Raw genomic sequence first — 19,223 nt, 5'->3', positions numbered from 1 at the left:
CAACAGATTTTCTCAATAATAAGTGGAAATGGCAAAAAGAGTACTATGTCTTCTAGTAAAAAATTCATTATATACCATCCACATGTTCTTTTTTCCCCAACTTTTGTTCCCTTTATAAGAGCAATTTAGGCTACTTTGGTCAGAGACCTTGCCATGCCATTTATTCTGGTCTACTGCCTCTTTCCACAATTTCCGTGTTTGAAGAAATTTTCCTTCAGGAAAGGTCATTTTTCCCATTTGTGAGCTAGAAACACAGACTACAGACATCCGGAAGGCAAAGCAGATTGGGGTCAGCTAGTCTGAAGGGGGAGAGTTGGCACAGAAAGGGTTCTACTCTTCCCTGTTCCTCTTCTCAGCTCTTTTGGCACTGAGGTTTTTAAAGAGTAGTGGGGAGCATCATGTAACAGCACACGGAGCTTATCTATTCCCTCTGTATAAGAGGGGATAGACCTTGGGGAGACTCTGTTCTTGCTGACCATCGCAGCACTGGCAAGGGCACACTTCCTTCTTCTCACTGGCTCTTGACTCCCATGAAGTAGCTTTGGATAGACTCCTAGGTGTACCTTTGTTTTGTGGGAGCAAAGAGTACGGCAGCAAGCTAAAATTTTTAAACTTTCACTGTAACTCCCCTTCCCAAATTTCATTGTACTACGTTTGTGATGACATAACTCAGGGTACTTTATGCTAGTTGTAGAAGTACATAGGGTTGTTCTAGGTGGTGTTGAATTCCATATTTTGGATGTGTACTATCTCACACAAGTAAAATGAGACAGATGTTGATCTCTTTTAACCAGGTACATTCTCTCTGAAGTACTTTTGTGAGCACCTGTTCTACATGCTTTAAATAAATCACAAGGGAGATGAGAATGATATTATTCTTTGACTTAAATCCAAAACCAGTTTTTAATGAGTCATACATTAAATTTATATTTATCTTACTATGCCGAATAATGTGAGATTTTTCTCTGGTCTGCTTAAACATATCAATGGATCTATAGTTGACAGTAGCAAACCACTATATCAGATCAAATCAAGAGTAAAAATGGAGTTTTGACTGGAAAATTCCTCCCTCCGAGTTTTCAAATGATGCAATGCAACAGACATTTCACAGTTGACTGGACAATAAATAACCTTTTCCACTGAGGTAAGTCTGATTCAAGAGAAAGGAGAGTTGTGAGAAAAGATGCCTTTTGTGTTTATTCTAAAATGATGCTCCAAGGAGTTAAACAAACTTAGAAATTCAGAGCTCACCAACATCTGGTTTGTATCAATAGAAACCAAAAGCTTAGGGCAGTCTGGTTATATCACTACTCTGTGTCTGTGCGCCTGTACATAGTAACTTCTCCTGACATTACCTGAGAGATTACTGGACTGGAAGATGCTTATGTTTCTTCAAACACACACCCACCCACCCACCCACCCCCAACATTAGGTGTATTCTTCATCTGCTTAGCCCCCATATCCCATTCAGTGCCAGTTGTGTGAGCAGTGCCATCTCTTACGGTCATTCAAGCCACCTAATTTAGATACCTACAACTTCCTCTAAGAATATAGTAGACCTTTCAGAAATACTGAGTCCTTATCAGTACTCACCTGACTTGTCTGCATGCCTTTCTTCTGAGCACAGGTACCTTACGGGAGAGCGATGCTCCTTTCTCACAGCAGTGATCACAGTGCTCTCACAGGCAGTGGGGTGCCTTAAACACTGGGTCCACTCCGCTGGACAATGACCAAATTTATCTTTTCATCTCGCAGAAGTAACTGAGCTGCAAGGCCATACTGTATCCTGCTTGAGAGTATCTCTTCCTTCTGTTGAAGATGAACCACAGGAAACAGCAGCAAGAGATGTGTGACTTTAGCTGATTAGTTAGTTACTTGACTGTGAAGAGAGGAAGCTGGGGTTAGATCCTACTTCTTGGGAGTGGATGAATTTCCATTCACTTTGTCAGTGGGTTAAAGAAAATGCAGAACAGACCTGGGCAAATGGGCTAGGCCTTTCCACCGTCTCCCTCCAAGATGAGTGCCCTAATCAGTAGTTTGATAGGAATCATACTCCTTGTTGCCTTTTCTCTCTCTGTCTTTGTAGCTCTTGCATGCCTGGCTGTACTGTGGCTCAGTTTCAAGAGGGAGAAGGAGGAATGCTCTTCTTCAGGAGCATACCCTATGATCTGGTGGTCAGAGCACTTTTTAGAGAGTGAGTGGGCTTAATCCCTCTTTTGCTTTCTGCTTTAATCATTTGCTAGCCAAAAGCAGATATCAGCAGTACTTCTGACTCTCTTTAACTCTTTGTGCTTCCTAGAGACTTGTGCAGTGTTCAGGTGCAATAGTCATGCACTGAAACGATTCTGCAACAGAGCATGCACTTTTGGACATAAAGGGAATAAAGATGGAAATGCCCAAAGAACATTTATAATGGAACAAATGAATCTGGGTTAAATACTGGAAGGAGGATTGGATTAGCATTTGTGCAAACCTGCTTGTGCCTGCAGGTAAGATTTGAAGAACCTTGATCATCTGGAGAATTTCACAGGCAGTGCTGCTCAGGATGTGATCCATAAGTGCTCCAGCCCTTGGGAGCAGCTGTTGCCATTTTAGTCCCTCGGGAACCCACACGAAAGTTCTTCTTTGCTTCTTTTTTGGAGACCTATTTTTGTATGCCAGCACCTTCACACAACTGCATATCCGGTTTCTGATTTCCACTACTTTAGTTACATTTCTTCTTGTTTGAATATTGGCAGGATTTTTGTTCACAACTTTCTTGTTTTTCTTTCCTTGGAAATAAAAATTACAAGTGACCTGTGAATCTTTTAGGTTGTTATATCAATAAAAATGGCTAAATCTGATCCTCAGTGTTATGATGTATAATATGCTTCTACAGTTTCTGTGTAACTAGTCAGTTAAAAGAAGTGCTAAAGCACAGTCCAAAAGTTTTTAACATCTTCTGTCTTAATATTTACAAAGTTAATACTATAGCTTAGCCAACTAAAATCATCGTCTTATGTTACAATATGTTTTAATTTTTTTCTATCTTTGCATAAATGTTTAGGGAGTAATGAGCTCAGAGTGTCCTGATTAAAATAAACATCTTTGTACCTGGATATTCTTTACAGCTAACAATATTTTAAAGCTGCTTTCAGTTTTTCCCTCCTTCCAGTGTGAATTATTCTTAAGGTGTAGTGATCTGCAGGTAGTTAGAGATCTGCTGTTTCCATGTCCCTGTGTATTTTTCTTTCTTTTTTCAATCACTTTGTATTATTTCTCCTCCTTGTTGCCAGTTACTCTTCATCTCATTTTTATCTGCACTTCTTTTCTAAAGATAGATAGAATCATATAATCACAGAGTAGTTTAGGCTGGAAGTGACTTTTAAAGGTCATCTGGTTCCAATTCCTCCTGTTTCAGCATTGCACCACCCTTACCATAAAAAAATTCATCCTTATATCCAGCCTAAATTTACTTTCTTTTAGTTTAAACCCATTACCCCTTGTTCTGTTTTTGCCTAAAGATCATCAGGAGCAAAAAAACCCTCCAGGCAAATTTAGTATAGATAAGAGAGAGGACAGCTCTTTTAATGAAGGCCTTCTGACCATGGAGTACAAAAGGCATGCGCCTACGTACATAATTCTTACACTTTTATACCTTTACTAATTATCATATCTAATGGGGACATCCAATCGTAAGACCTGTTTTGCCCTGGTACCACCCTCATAATTGCTCCACTGGAGCCCCTCCAAGGGCCTTGAGCCTTCTATCTTGTTTTGTCTACCATATCTCTTGTTATTCCGGTGCAGGTGCACATCCCAATGGAAGCCAATGGAATGTTCTTGCTGAATATCTATTACCTTGAAAAGTCAGTTAAAAGACAGTTAAACCGAAGCTTCAGGAATGTGACACACAAACTGTGAGAAAGTAACGGTCTAAAGTGAAGGAAAACTCCAGCTACATTAAAATCTACAAAAAGCTAAAAATCCTAAAAATTCTAAGGCATCACTATTGCAACTCCTGCAATGCAATACTGTGTTGCTGTATAGAGAAGAAAATTTGCTGGACTTTTTGACTTGTAAACTGCTGCAATTTGACTTCTAATATCAAAAAGATGTGATTAGTAAAAGCAACAGGAAAGTTCTCGAAGTTTGAGACCCCTTTGGAGAGCCTCAAAATCAGTTGATGGAAAGCAGGAAACATCCATTTCCTATCATACATTTTTTCCATTTTCCAAAATATATGTAATTATGGTCAATCCTGTTTAAATTATGCTCTGGAAAAAATTGCTTAAATAGTAGAAGATTCCACTGCATTAGGAAAAGCTTATAGATGCATGAGAGAGGATGCTGCGTCTAGTTGCCTAGAAATGTGGTTGAAGTCCAAATTGACCTTGCTGAAGGGATCAGAAATCTGTGCTATCCCTGCTATGTGTTTGTGAAGGTTTGGCCCCCACAAAAATCCAATCTCCAAGCTTCCCCCGCCTCCCCACAACTTACCTCAACACCAAAGAGAAATTTTCAGGCAGGCACACTTCTGTATGGGGGAAGGGAAAATATATACAGTTTATTCCTATACAAAATAAATACTGTACAAACTAAAAGCAATTATATATATACAATATTAACACACTTTTGTCATCCCTCGAGCCCCTCCCACAATCAGTCCAGGAGAAGCCCTCAGGCTGATAGTTAAACAATCTCTCTCTCATTGGGGTATCAGGAAAAGGGTTCCTCTCAACCATCCCCCCACCTGTCTCAGCTACTTGCTGAGGTCTCCATCACAAGGTCTAAGAAGATAGCTCTGAGTCCATCCTCCTTGGTTCGTGGAGGTTTCCTCCCAGTGGTAAGATGCTGTTCTGAGTCTTTACCCAGAACTCACTTGTTGCTAGTTGACGCTCTCACTCTTCTCCAGCTACTGTAGCTTCAATTTCGGTAGCCGTGTCCAAACCCAACATAGGCACCTCCGAGCCTGCTTGGCCTGTCTCAAATTTTGCCTGGAGTTCTCCTTCTCCTGGCACCGAGCTTCTTTCAGCCCATCTCCTTGGCTCAGCTTAAAATACTGAACCTTAAGATCCACCCCATGCAGTGGGGGGAAAGAAAGCCCCCTAACTAGCTAAAGGCATTTGGTCCAGTTATGAGCTGTCCCGAGCTCTGCAGTCTGTCTGCGGGGGGAAGAGGGCTTAGCCAAAGGCCTGCCTCCTTTCCTCTTACCTCAGCGGTTGTGAGTCTCTCTCTCACAACACATATACACTCCTACACGCTGCCTTCAGCCCTGGCTTGGCCAGGGCCACGGGGGCATGGGGCCCCGGGTGGGGGCCCAATCCACCCCTTGACTGCTCTCTCTCTCTCTCTCTCTCTCTCTCTCTCTGCCAACTCACTTCTGGGTAGCTGCTGATATCTAATTTTCACAGGAGCGAAATAAGACCAGCTCTGATTTGTTCCTGAGGGAAGACTGTTCCGGGACCAGTCAGCTCTAACTCTTAACTCAGGGCTCCCATGAACCTGGGAGGAAGGGGGGCAGTTGAAACCAAGACAGTGGTATTTGCATACAGTTGGTCAGAGACATATTTACTGGGGAAGCTGGAGGAGGGCAGAAGTGGTGGAGTAACAGTGGCTAAGCTAAAATATTTAGGATGGTGAAGGCAGATAATCAACCTTCTTGGCACCTCTGTGATATAAAGAAGAGTCCATTTCAAACCTGTTTGACTAGAAAAATCCATGGGATTATTCCCTTTTCTGTCCTTGAAAATACTTTTTAAAAAAGTGAATGGAAAATCACGTTTTTCAAACATTTCTGATTTTTATTTCTTCACGAACTGTTTTGTCCTTTCCCCACCCACTCTCTTCTGAAAGAACAGGAATTTCTCAACCCTTCTCTCTTGTTAGCATTGAGGTTGAAAAGCCCAAGTGGTGGCATTTTCATTAGTAGGCTTAGATCAAATAGATGATTGAAATAGCCTTTTCCTGTCTATATTTAAATAAATAAATGTAGAAATTATTACTTCAGCTATTTTCAGACCTACATGTGTAGATGTGTAGATAGATAGATAGATAGATAGATAGATAGATAGATAGATAGATGTGGCAAAGTAATAGAGAGAAGACTCTCAGTCAAACGCGCAAAGTATGACACTGATTATGTGGATGATTATGACTAGATTTATTGCTAATACAGTATTTAAATATTGCCAATGAAGTATACAAGCAGGTCAAAAGGGTTATAATATATGCAGGTTCAGCTAGAAACATAAAGATTTACAGATTTTGGCCTTTCAGAATGCACAATTGCAAAGCAACAAAACACCTATGGAGCTACTTAGGATTTAACCTCCATATGTGACCTTTGCACTTTTACTCACCCATCCAAAAGTGAATGTTCTCAGTCTTTGGGCTGGATGTACTCTGCAGGTGTCTCTGCCTGGGAACTGGTGTGTATGTATGTGTGAACCCATCAGGAAGCTGCCTGCAATCTTGGGAAATCTTGGGAGACCAGTTGGCCCAGTTGGCCCAATCTCCAGCAGCATTTTATACTCTTTTGAAAGCCAATGTGCACCAAAGCCAATCACAAACATCACAGCTCCCCCATCTCTGGAATCCATTCATTACCTAAGCACCCAGATAGTTCTTCCTGCAATTACCACCTCGTGTTCTTATCCTAGGACAAATCACACTGCCCAGCAGAGATAATCACAAGGGAGAGGATGTGTGTGTGTGCGTGGAGGATGCATGCAAAGACTGGACTGTCTTTCATTGTGGTCATAGTAGAGCGTGATAAACTGGTCCCAAAGACAAACCACCTACCTGGGTCTTAATAGTACCTGAATCTTAACAATAGGTCCCTAGGACTGTCACATTCTCAAAGATAAGAAGAAATCTTTCTTTCCTTTCTGACAAGGCCTGGGAGATTAGGCAGGAGAGCTCCTGAGAAGGCTCAAAAGCAAGTACTCAAAAATGTGCACATGTGGGTAAATCTAGGCAAGGGAATGCTACCTGCAAGCTCCTGAATAGCATCTTGCACTTCTGATTCTCAGTCCCAGAGTCCAAAGCATTGTCTGACTTTACTGAGGCTTCAAATTTTCACCTATTTACATACATACTATGTCTGAATGAAATGGCTGGGTGTGGATGAGAATTAAGACATGGGAATTCTTAAATGCTTTTCGTTTTCTCCAGGCAGAGACGAGCATGCTGAGGAAACCCACATTAGCTGTTAGTCTCTAGTTGTCTCTGTGCTATTTTATTACCAGGCTTGTGCAGCATTTGAAGACGTAATTTTTTTACTACACAGGTTCTACCTTTGACTCCAGGTCTGGCCAGTGACAGAGATTATGATGAGCTTGATGACATTTGATGACTATGGGGTGTTTGGGTGAAATAACTTGCTCTTAGTCTAGATAAATATTGTCATTGCACTCTCACAGCAGAGTCTTTAGGAGAGCAAGGGAGTGGGGAGATGAGCTATATTTTATGGTACAGCTCACCCACTGCATGTGAGGTATTTGGTGGGGTTTTGCCTGAGGAAAAATGGTGTTGTTCCTGCCACACTGGTGCAGAGAGGCTCGCTTGGATAGATCAGGTTTTGGTTCAGTACCTTCAAGCTCTTGGATAAACCTCATTGATTTTGGCTAAGTATACTTAATCAGAGGCTAGGTTTTTGTGCTGAGTTCGGTTGGTGCTATAAGGAGCACTAAACGACTTGTATTCCTTTTCTTCCTCCTTTTTCAAAGTGGTCAATATTTTATTTTTAGAAAGAGCACAAAGGAAGTAATGGAGAGGGAAGAAAGGAAACTGCTCCCAGTGCTAAAATCTTGGATTAGTTGTGGACATAATGATGAGATATATGGCCTTTCCTAGGTCTGTAGAATAATAACTGATTTACCAGGAAATGTGATGTTATTACAAATGTGGAGCCTAATTTGGATTTTGTTGCTTGGGAGTTGCCTGGGTGGGGAAGGAAAGTGGGATCCAGCCTTTATTTTTGCTCCTCTTCTTAGCCTTGAGAATATACATGTTCAAATAACATGTCTCACTCCTTTTGCACAGTCTGCTCATCACTGCCTTTTGCTGAAGCAGACCAAACACTCTTAACACAGGGGAGCCCAGACTGCACACTTACTCTGCCCTGTCAGGCAGTAGCTACATTTTGGAAGGAAACCGCAGCACAAAAGTGGGATCTCAGGTTCCATGCAGTGTATGCAAAGCAGTTTCATTTAAAATGCCATGTTTACCTTGGCAGAGCCACTCTTTAGTAGGGATTAAGCCTGCAAAAACCACTGAATCATACTCTCTGTTTCCATCCATGTGCCAGGTCACAAACATAAATTGTAATGTTGGCCCTCGTCCGTCATCACATAACGCTCTGGCATACTTTTTCATTCCCTGAAAATGAGTGGAATGAGAAGGTTACTTGGAAAGTCATCTGTCTGAGAAGCTGTCCTGTTATAATTAGTGGGCAATCTTGAATTTCATCTCTGGAAAATTATGAAGTGAAAAGGTGGGGGAATGGGATGTGCATGTTAGATTACCAGGGCCTCTGGTAAGCCAATCTGACCATGACCCAAAAGGCTGAAGTGAAAAAAGTTGGGAGAATCAGACAATGCTATTTTTTTAAACAGAAAGGTGTAAAGATGACTACAAGCAGCCAAATGTGGATCTAGATATAAGTTTGAATTTCAAGCAACTCTAAACTTCAGGGATATTTAGAGGCAGGAGTTTGGTTTGGCTCTCATCTAGTACCAAAGAATCTCTTTTCTTTCTAAAGGCTTCTCAGACACCAGAGTAAACGAAAGGCAGCTCAAGGTGGAGCCACAGAATAAGGGAAAATAGCAGACAACTAGATGGGGATTGTAGCTGTAGGTTAATCACATAAAGTTAGCAATGATCTTCCAAGTTATCTGAAGTCATCTCCTTCACATCTGTACTACAAGCTAAGGGCTGTTGTCTTTAGCTGTGCTTCTGTCACAACATCTGCAAGGTGTGTACAGTCTGATTTGGCCATATTTTTCAGAGATCTGCAACAGTCAACCTAAACCACCCTGGTGCTGTAGTAAGGCAAGAAGGACCTTTTTTCATACTGCTTATGTTTCTTTCAAATATGTGGGGGACATTATCCTTTCAACAGCTTTCAGACAGACTGCTAAAAGCAACTTTGTACTTCAAGATTTTGTGCTAAATATGTTCTCTCTCTCCCTCTTTTTTTTCTTTCCTTAGTCAGGAAATGTGTTAACATTTTTCTGCCTGCTGTAGTGTGGAATATTAGATGCTCTGAGAGGAAAATGAATGCTTAAGGCTTCCTTCCTCTGTCACTTCATTAATGCCAAGAAGGATGCTGGATAGTGTTGCTTTAATTAGCAGGCTTTTGTTAAAAGAAGTGGTTGGAACTACCTGATTGCAGTTTTACCCAGCAAAAGAAAGACAGAAATTACTTCCTAGAACAGAACATTGCCTCTACCAAGAGCAACACTTGTAATATATTTGTCTATACGTGTCATACTTCACAATTTTATTCTTGACTCCCGCTGGGGACTGACTTGGGCCTTGAAATGAGGATCGTGTTTCCTGTACTAATTTAACTTGTTGGTCAGTTGGTCATTGAGGTTTTTTGCCTTCTCTCTAAGCCTTTGTGTTGCGTAGCTTTTTGTAAGATAGATAGATTTATTTAGATTTTTTTTTGTGAGACTATAAATTAGAATATTTTTTATGGTGTTCTTGATTTTTCATTGTTTACCCAGTTCTACATGAACTGCTTTCCTTTTGTGTTTTCTATCAGTCTTTGTTCATATGAGGTAATCACAGTGTTTGGGCACTGACAGGGCAGTAGTTGTCTGTGTGAATGTTTGGTTTCATCCCGGATAATACCTGCAGAATTTCTCAGGTGTCCACTGATGTGTACATGAGCATGATTTGGCCGCATTACCAGGAATTTCTATACCTATTGCCATGCTGGATATTGTCAGTGTACATACAAAGGCATTGCTTCATGTGTAGAGTGTATGCCTCTCTGTAAGGTACTTCTATAGTACACTGTTCTATGAGCAAATTTTATTCTGAACCCTGGCAGTGATGACTGGGTTGCTTCTTGAAGTATGAAGCTTTCTATTTACTCTCTTTTTTATTCTTACCATCATTATTGCTGTTTTAAATTTATGCAACTTTGGTTTGAGTTCCCGTGAGCTCTTCCTCAGCATTGTTCCAGTTTGTACTGCAAGCACATATTAGGCAGAAAATTACAAAAGAACTGTTTCTAAATGGGGAGAATTTTGAACAAAAGAAGAAAACTGTAATTATTCCAATGAGGATTTGAGCAAGCCATCAGAATTAACGGTGCTGCTTTTCCAAATTTGCCATTGTTTTGATTAGCTTATGCACTTATACAATCCCCGCCATGGCAGTGACCGTAACTGAATGCCTGTAACCGCAGGCAGAAAGCTATTAGAGCCCATCCACAAAAAAGCAGCTATTTTGGTTTCTTCTCATCAAAAGCCTACAGTGCCCAAGAGATGCCAGCTAAGTATTTGTTTCTGTGGGATTCTTATCTCTTTCTACCATTCAAAATACTTTTTTTTTGCAGAATTTTTTAAACTTGATCTATTAATAATGTTTATAAAAAGTGTGTTCTTCAACACATTCTTTGGGCACTGCCAGAAAACAGCCCTTGAAGCAGAAAAAACAATCTTAACTATGCTGACCACTTGAGGGAGGTGGTGTGTTGTCTGGAGGGTTGAACTAAAACCAGTCTAGTTACTAGCTTGCAATAGAAATGTCAAAGGTTTAAGTCTTTTGTAGGCAAAAGGGAATACTGGACTTCAGCAGTGGCTGGTTTTCCTCATAAGGCCATTCCGCATGCAATCTATAATTCATTTGTGACCAGACAGTTTCTGCTTTCTGAAGGGCATACAGTTTAGAGAATAAAGAAAAAATGTCAGAACAAATAAATGTCTTTGTTCTAATCAGAAACAAATTAGAAAAAGCAAAATCTAAGGAAGGTTTCTAAAAGCCAGCAGAAGAAAATGTGAGATTTCAATAGCTGTTCAACATATTTTTCAGAATAAGGATGTTTACTGACTGGCCGGAACTTAAGTAAAATTATGAATGTAAAAGTTCTTCATTCCCCTCAGTGAGTTATGTGCAATACTTGGAGACCTGTTCTTTTATCCCTTCTTCTGTCTTCCCTTCCATCCCACAGATGTTTGGCCTGGCGGTGCAGCAGAACTACCACGGTAAAGACAATACAAATGTGATACGGCATTTTCCCATCTGAAGGGCTTGGAGGTAAGCCTAGAGTTTTGGAGAAATTAGGAACAAAAACATTTCAGAACTAGTGTCTGATCTGGTGTTTGGGCCTAACTCCTTAAATGAAAATGAAAAAAAAAACCAACCAAAACTATGCAAAACGAGCAGCCCAGTCCCCTATATGGGGCACTGCGTTCAGCAGAGCAGCGGAGTATGGAGGAACGGCAGAAGCCCCACTCATTCTGCATGTCCTCACCAACAGTGGCTGGCTCCATGTCCTCTGAAGAAGGTATTCCAAAGTCTAGAGTAACAATCATCCTAGAAAATAGAGCTAGAGTGGATCGAGAAGTGGAAACATCAAAACTGGCTAAAACAGAATAGCAGGTGTTATTTTCTGAGTAGGACAGAAGCTGCTGCATGTCTTTTCTTGTGTTTATAAGTCCTAGCTTAGTGTTTGGCCTGTCCAGAGTAGGATGACGTGGCTGATTTATACTCAGCCAGCAGTACTTTATAACCCCAAGATCTTTCTGTCCTTGTCCACCCAAGCAGTTTTCCCCATCGTGCATCTAAGAAGCTGATTCCTTCTGGCTAAGTGTAGAACTTTGTGTTTTTCCTTGTTGAATACCATCCTGGTTTTTTTCATGCAACTTTAGTTTTCAGGATCATTCTGAGCTTTTCAACATGTCTGAAGCTCTACCCTTCCTATTGTCTGCAGATTTAATAAGGACTTTCTGTTTTCCATCATCTAGACTGTTCATGAAAATACACTTGCTGAAGGAGATTTCCTCCAAACCCTGGTTAACAGAGCTATTGGCTTAAATCTAAAACGTATCCAATTGTTCTCATAAAGTTTATATCTGCCTACTGTAATTCAGGATATTCAGCATTTAATGTAAACATTTTAATTAGCTGAACTTTCTCAAATATATAGCATAACCTCTTCAAGGCAGAGGGTAATGCAAACGTGGGTAGAGACCAAATAAGTCCCTCTAACTATGAATTCTGTTTTCTAATCAGGCTTCCTACCTAAAATACTCTAAATTTGGAAATCTGTGCTCAGTAGTTTGAGCTCTGTGGAGGGTTTCTCTTTCTGTTTATCTGCCACTTTTACTCTGGCCTCAAATGGAGTTCGAACCCCAAAATATAAATAAGTGTGTGAGTTTGCATATTACCAAGAAGTTGAAGTCTGCTGGGAAGTGAGAGCTCCGAATGACAATTTTGACACAAATAACGTTCACCCTCCGTATTAATAAAAACGTGCTGATGAAGTGTCAGAAACAATATCCTGCAGCTAAGTAAGTTACAATAGTCTTCTTTTCCTCACCAACAAAATAGATTTTATCCTACACACTTACATCATGTTGACTGCTAATTTTGACAAAGTCTCTGCTGTTCCACATTTAGCTGAAAATATTTTAAGAAGACACAAACCCTCCTATTTATTATCCTCTTTCACTTTTTTTCTGCATCCTGCCTACTTAACTGATATTTTATTCCATGCAAACTTTTCTACCAGGGGCTTGCAGAAGCCCCTTTTCCATATTAATCCAATCAACTATGACTGTTTTGAATTCCTAAAATGCAATTCTGAAAGTACTGAGAAAGGCTTGTTATTTTCATATGAAGGAGTAGTAAACTTCAAAATCAAACCAAAATGTTTGATGATCTTCATACAAAAAAAAATAAAATATAAAAATGGGTGTTAATATGACTGTTTTAAAATACGTACACCATATATTTCTTTTCAGTTTTGATGAACACTTACCAAAAATTTAAAAGATACAGATGAAATACAGTTAAGTGGCTCATAAATGGTAACTGCACAGGCAGTACTTCCTAATGAACTGTGTTTTTTAGAGTTCGGTTCTGATTTGTCTAATACAACCCTTCTTAATTATTGCCTTTCATTACTGTTGCAGTATTTCCAGGTGATTGTTACTTTCATTGCTGCTGAATTTATCTGTCAGGGATTTCTTGGCATTTGGTTTATAAAGATGAAGACCAAAGAGTCTGAGCTCACTGCCTGCTTAAGAAACAACTACCCTTTGGCATTCCTGGTAGGTCTAATGCTTAAATAACATACCACTTTAAGTTAGAAGGTGGTTTTTGGTTGCTGAAGCCCTTTGGTACGTATTAATAGGTCATTGATCAAAATGTTTAGAATCCATTTTTTAGCTACGTTATTGTTTATTACATTAAAAAAAGGCCAACAACAGAAGGTTGTATCTGTGGAGGGTGAAGGCTTTTAGGTGGTTTACTTCTTAATTAAAAAAAGAACACCAGCAAAAACATCTTAGTCAGGGGATTCTGTTGTAAATATGTCTGGGAGTGGCAATGCATTTTATTATCCGCTCTTTTGATTAGCTTGCTCCTTTATACTTCATTGTTGGTGATTAAAAATAAAGTTATATTCACATCTACTCAAGTTAGTAGAGGCAAAACAGATATAGCAAAAGACTTCCGCTATGAGCTCCATTATGGTGAGATTTGTTACACCAAACGCAGGAACACAAAGCTATTAAAATGCACTGCAGTGCACACTGTTTTCAGGACTGATTGATGACATTTCCATATATAGTTAGGAGTAAGGCATTGCTTTTGAAAATAGAATTAAAACTTTCCCTTTTTAGGAGCAAGCACCACTTTGGCAACACAACTAAACCCGAGTACATTAGTTCTTTTGGTCAAAACATTAACAGGGTACTTTGCTAACAAAATGTTCAGGTCATGATAAGGTCAAAGCATGAACTGTAGGGCTTTTTATGAGCTAAATGTTTCCAAATAGTACTCCAAGTTGAAAGTGCTGAAATTAAAGGTTTTCTCCTGTAAACAGGGTGTTGCTGAGCTGGGTATATGTTGGTTTTTTTCAATTACTCAGCATAAGGTGATGGGACTGCAATGACACGCATTCGCTGAGCAAAGACAGATGTCACCAGAAACCTGGATGGTAGGAACAATTCAAGGAAAAGATAATAAAGATGTATTTTGTATTTGCATTGCCACTTTCTGTCTCTCTTTCCAACTTGGCAAATATTTGCCTGTTTTCCAAAATGAAAACTTTGTGCAACAGCTTACTGTCTCAATTGTAAACATGAATCTAATAATCTGATCTAATTAGAAAAATAATAACTTTCCCCCTTGTATTCATACTTCTCAATTCAAGTCTAAATTTGCAAATGCCCATGGACATACATTCCCAGCAGGATATAGGGTGGTAGGAAGGTAGGTGGAACCTCACCAGCTGAATTGAAGGTAGGTAGCATTGCTACCCCATAACATTCTCACAAAAAGTGAGATATGATTTTGAATACTGTTTTAATGTGGAAATTATTTCACTTTGCTACTAACTTTTTTGGAGACACATTTGCACTACGGAGAAGATAGATTATAATAAAAATTTAAAGGACTTCGACAGGTTGGAGAGATGGGTAAAGAAGAACTGTCTGAAATTCAACAAAGGCAAATATAGAGTCCTGCACCTGGGGAGGAATAACCTATGGCACCAGCACAGGCTGTGGGCTGATCTGCTGAAAAGCAGCTCTGCAGAGAAGGATCTCGAGGTCCTGGTGGATGACAAGCTTTCCATGAGCTAACAGTGTGTTCTCGTGCCAAGAAAGCCAATGATATCCTGAGGTTCATTAGGAAGAACATGGCCAACAGGTTGAGGGAAGTGATCCTGCTGCTCTACTCAGCCCTTGTGAGGTCACATCTGGAGTGTTGTGTCCAGTTCTGGGCTCCTCAGTACAAGAGAGACATGGAACTCTTGGGGTGGGTCCAGCAGAGGGCAACAAAGTTGATCAAGGGACTGGAGCATCTCTCATGAAGAAAGGCTGAGGGATCAGGGCCTGTTCAGTCTCAAGAAGAGATGACTGACAGGGGACCTCATCAATGTCTACAAGTATCTGAAGAGAGCGTGTCAAGAGGATAGAGCCAGGCTCTTCTCAGTGGTGCCAAGCAATAAAGAGGCAATGGACAGAAACTGATGCTCAGGAAGTTTCACCCGAATATGAGGAAGAACTTCTTTACTGTGCAGTGACAGCACTGGAACAGATATTGCCCAGAGAGGTTGTGGTGTCTCCCTCACTGGAGATATTCAAGAACTGTCTGGATGCAATCCTATGCCATGTGCTCTAGGATGACCCTGCTTGAGCAGGGAGGTTGGACCAGATGACCCACTGTGGTCCCTCCCAACCTGACCCATTCTGTGATCCTGTGAAAATTTGCACGGTATCTGCAGGGGTATAAGATAGTCCTTATGTAACTAAATCCACTGTTTACTCCTCATAAGAACATAAATTGGCAGCAACAGTGCAAGGTACTAATGTGAGATAATTTTGGAAAGACATGGCTAAAAACAACTTAATTTTGAGTAGAGAGGAGTAGAAATGAATGCAGTTTCATAAGCTCTGCAGGCCATGCTGTCATCTGAACCAGACATTTCCAAAACTGCATGTGGGTCTGTGCAAGTTTCAGCTACCCAAAAACATTCCAGGTTTTGTTTTGTTGTAAGAAATTACTCAAAACATGGGGAACACTTACCCAAATGTTTTAATGCACATTTTTCTACCACCTTGAATGAAGCATGACAATGTTAATGCTGAATTCCCCAGAACTGCTGCTTGCATCCTGAAATACAATATTATTATATAAGTACCTCTAATTTGCTTTGTACACAGGAGAAAATTGGGAGGAAAACTGTTGAAATAAATGGCACTGAGCTAGAACTGAGCTGTATGCTTTGCCTGTCAGGACATCAGTAGCTTCACAGTAGACATAACAGCAGACTTCAGCATCATGGTCTTAATAGACGGGATCACAGTTTTGGAAGACAATGTTTTGAAGAATGAAATATGAAGTGGCAGTGCTGAGAGGAGAGGGTGTTTTTTATTACATACACTTTATGATATAATTTAGAGAGTTCTGTACCTAAGTCTTACTCTGCCTTTAATCCCTTATATCCTAAGAATATATGAGTAACAGAAAAACCTGTTCTTGGGACAGGCATTGAAAAATGAGCTGAAAATAAATGTTTCCCATTGTTTTTTCCTGATCTCCTGAATTAAAACTGATGCTCTGATTACTATATAGAATAAAAAAACTACATTAAATCAAAGTAGTGTCAAATACAAATTTCAATTTATTGCAAAAACTATCACGGTTGTTCAAAAAACTTAAAATGAGATCTAGAAAATGTACAATTCTATCCTGCCCTCATTCTTATGTATGAAATTAGGTATTTCACACTGGATCTCATTTAATTTGGAAACAGCTTGTGACTTATTGGCTAGACAAAAGGGGGAGATCTGAGGAATCACTGACAGAGCATGCACAATGAAAGTGCCACCATAGATGGGAAGTTATTGATTGGGGTCTCCATTTTTAAATATTATTTCAGTACATTATTTTGAGGAATTTGAAAAGGCAAAAGGAAAGAACTACATTTGGTATATACACCTAACTATAGCCAGGGGTGCAGCCCTGCAGGTGCAAACTGGTACAGCTGCTGTCCCAAGAGACACAGCAGTAGCTATAAATATATGTCCATGCTGATACAGGCAAGCTACCTGTGGATGTGTTAGCTGGACGTGTGGGTCATGGCCACCCTACCATAGAAATACTGAGGAGAATTCCTGTATCAGTAAAATCTACAGTAGCTTGATGCAAGCGTCTCCTCTACCACTTAGCACAGTGTGGGAAGTGTGGGTGATTGTCAACCTGTGGTAATATGGTGAACAAGAGGGATAAAATCATATGGATATGATGGACCACTGTATATAGTATGAATGCTCAATGTGGTTTTGGGGTCTGAGGGATTTGGGTTTGGGGTCTCAGTCTAATTCTGGGTAAAAATTCTGGTATTACAGTTTGGGATGGCAGAATAGCTACTTAACATCATGCCAACTAGAGTGAGATTGTCTAACCTGTGATCACAAGTTGGGTCCTGCAAATCTGAGTCCAATATTACAAGAATAAGTGAAGAGAAATAATGAAGAGAGATAACCTTAGCACTGACTACTGATAAAAGATGTGTGAACTGGATAATGTGCTAGAGCAGTCAAGCCAAAAGTTCTTACTACAATTAAAAATGGGTGTTAAAATGTTGTGTTACAATTAAGAATACTTGCTTCCAAATTGATGGATCAGAAAAACAAGGTATGGTCAGCTCTAAACTAATGAAGTATTCATGCTTTTGAGTCCTGTCATCCCAGTCATTTCCAAGCAGCTCAGGAAGAAGCAGCTAGGGTCTTTTCTCTCTCATGTATCAGCCACAGAATATACATTCATCCTGTTTATGGAGTCTTACCACATAATTTTCACAGTACTTCGTATAGGAAAAAGCATTTTCACTGGAAACGAGAGATTTGCTAAACATGTGACCTTTTTTGAGGATTAACTGACCAATGGCATCAAGTGACTTTAGTTGATATTTGCAAAATTGCAAAGACTTGAGATGAAGAAATCAAGGTGCCCAGAACAGAGCAGACTTGCATAGCTTCACACACCAAGTCCATGAGAGGTGAGGAACAGAAATACAACCCTCTTGGATGCTGTGATTCTTGTTCCATGTACTCAGAAACTGAGCACCAAAGTAAAAAAAAAAAAAAAAAAAAAAAAAAAAGAAATTATTTCTTCTATCATTCTCTGATGGGAGCCATCACTGAACAGACCTAATGCTCTGCAGGCTCATGCTGGCTCTATGCCAGCATTTGCAAAGGCAGCGTATTTTCTCTTCGAAACCTTTTCCTGCAAAGCACAGATTGCGGCTGTCAACATCTCCATCTCTGGCATATCAAATATGAGTTTTCAGCACATAAGGACTTCATTATGTACCACAGGCTTTGGTTTTCCACTCCCATTGCCTGAGCCTTCCTCAGTGGTAGCTGAAGTTCAGACTAGATCTGTCACTGGCAGGATCACCTGAACCGGAAAAGCACAGGCAGGATTTCAACACACTTGCTCCCTTGTTCGCCACCCCTCCACACCTGCTCTCCACCAGTGGGACAGGGCTTCACCACCCATGGCAGTGACTCAGCTCCTTCCTCCAGCTCCACCAAGGTTATGGCCAGTGAGAGTTAAGAGAAGACAGAACAAAGAGGAGACACCCTCCTCTGACAAAAGGGCTTCTCACAACAAACAGATTCTCTTTCAGAGCAGGTGAGAAAAAAATAAGAGGAGATCCCTTATCAGTCAGCTCAGCCTGGAGAGATGAGAATGAAAGCAACCTTTGAAACAACCTCATGAGGCTGGAGGTAAAGCTCATGAGGACACTTCTAGCACAGCTTGCACTCCCCTCCTTTCTGTGACATTGCTTGGAGATGTCCTGAGGCACCCAAAGCAAGATGATCAGTAACTGATGGCAGTTTTATTTGGAAGCAGCCATGGCAGGGATCTGAACGCCTCTAAGGAGAAAGGTGCAGCTTGGCCTGCTGTACTTCTGATTTCCAGGTCATCTTGCATATGGAACTTGGTCTTCCCAGTCTCACATGCTGTCACCAGAGAAGCAGACCAACTGTTTCTGCTCCTTTTCCTCATTCCCTGTGCATCTGGGTTTCTGTCAGAATCGAAGCAAGTCCTCCTGACAGAAATATCCAAACCTGCCTCCAAGCAGCAGACTGGAAGGCTGCATTCCACTATCTGCTGGGATTTTCTTTTTCTTTCCATGAGCTAACGCTGTAAATCCCACAGCAAGGCATGAATAAACAAAAACTAGGAAGGATTAGTACGTACTATTTAGCGAATCATGACTAACACAGCCCCGTCTTGCTTCCTCTGAAAGCGTGCCACAAAAGTTCAACAAATATTATTGTGAAATGAACCACAAAGTCTTTACACACTTTAGAAATGGCATCTTCACCCATTTTCTCTGGCAAAAAACAAATGGATTTAGTTTCTAGTTGATGGGAAAATCTCTAAATTTAAAACACTTGATAATTGACACAAGAATGGAGTTTTTCAATTCTTTTCCTCCCTCCTACACCCTTCCTGTATGACAAATACAATTTAGCAGA

General features: G+C 40.4%; 1 protein-coding gene across 2 annotated transcripts in view; it reads left to right on the top strand.

Moving 5' to 3' along the window:
* The window catches only part of TRMT11 (tRNA methyltransferase 11 homolog), a 102,738-nt gene extending 88,968 nt beyond the window's left edge, over positions 1-13,770 (top strand). The window contains exons 13-14 of one of the 2 annotated variants that reach the window (XM_032681654.1): positions 11,168-11,201; positions 13,182-13,770. In XM_032681654.1, the coding sequence (XP_032537545.1) occupies positions 11,168-11,201; positions 13,182-13,228 (81 nt within the window). In that variant the 3' untranslated portion in view covers positions 13,229-13,770. Of the gene's footprint in view, positions 1-11,167; positions 11,254-13,133 lie in introns of both variants that reach the window. The other variant, XM_032681655.1, reaches the window with a different exon arrangement.
* Positions 13,771-19,223: the final 5,453 nt, after the last annotated feature.

This window comes from Chiroxiphia lanceolata, chromosome 3 (genome assembly GCF_009829145.1).
Source record: "Chiroxiphia lanceolata isolate bChiLan1 chromosome 3, bChiLan1.pri, whole genome shotgun sequence".
NCBI lineage: Eukaryota > Metazoa > Chordata > Aves > Passeriformes > Pipridae > Chiroxiphia > Chiroxiphia lanceolata.
Note: the sequence above shows the minus strand (reverse complement) of the source record. Positions and strands in the feature narration are given on the sequence as shown.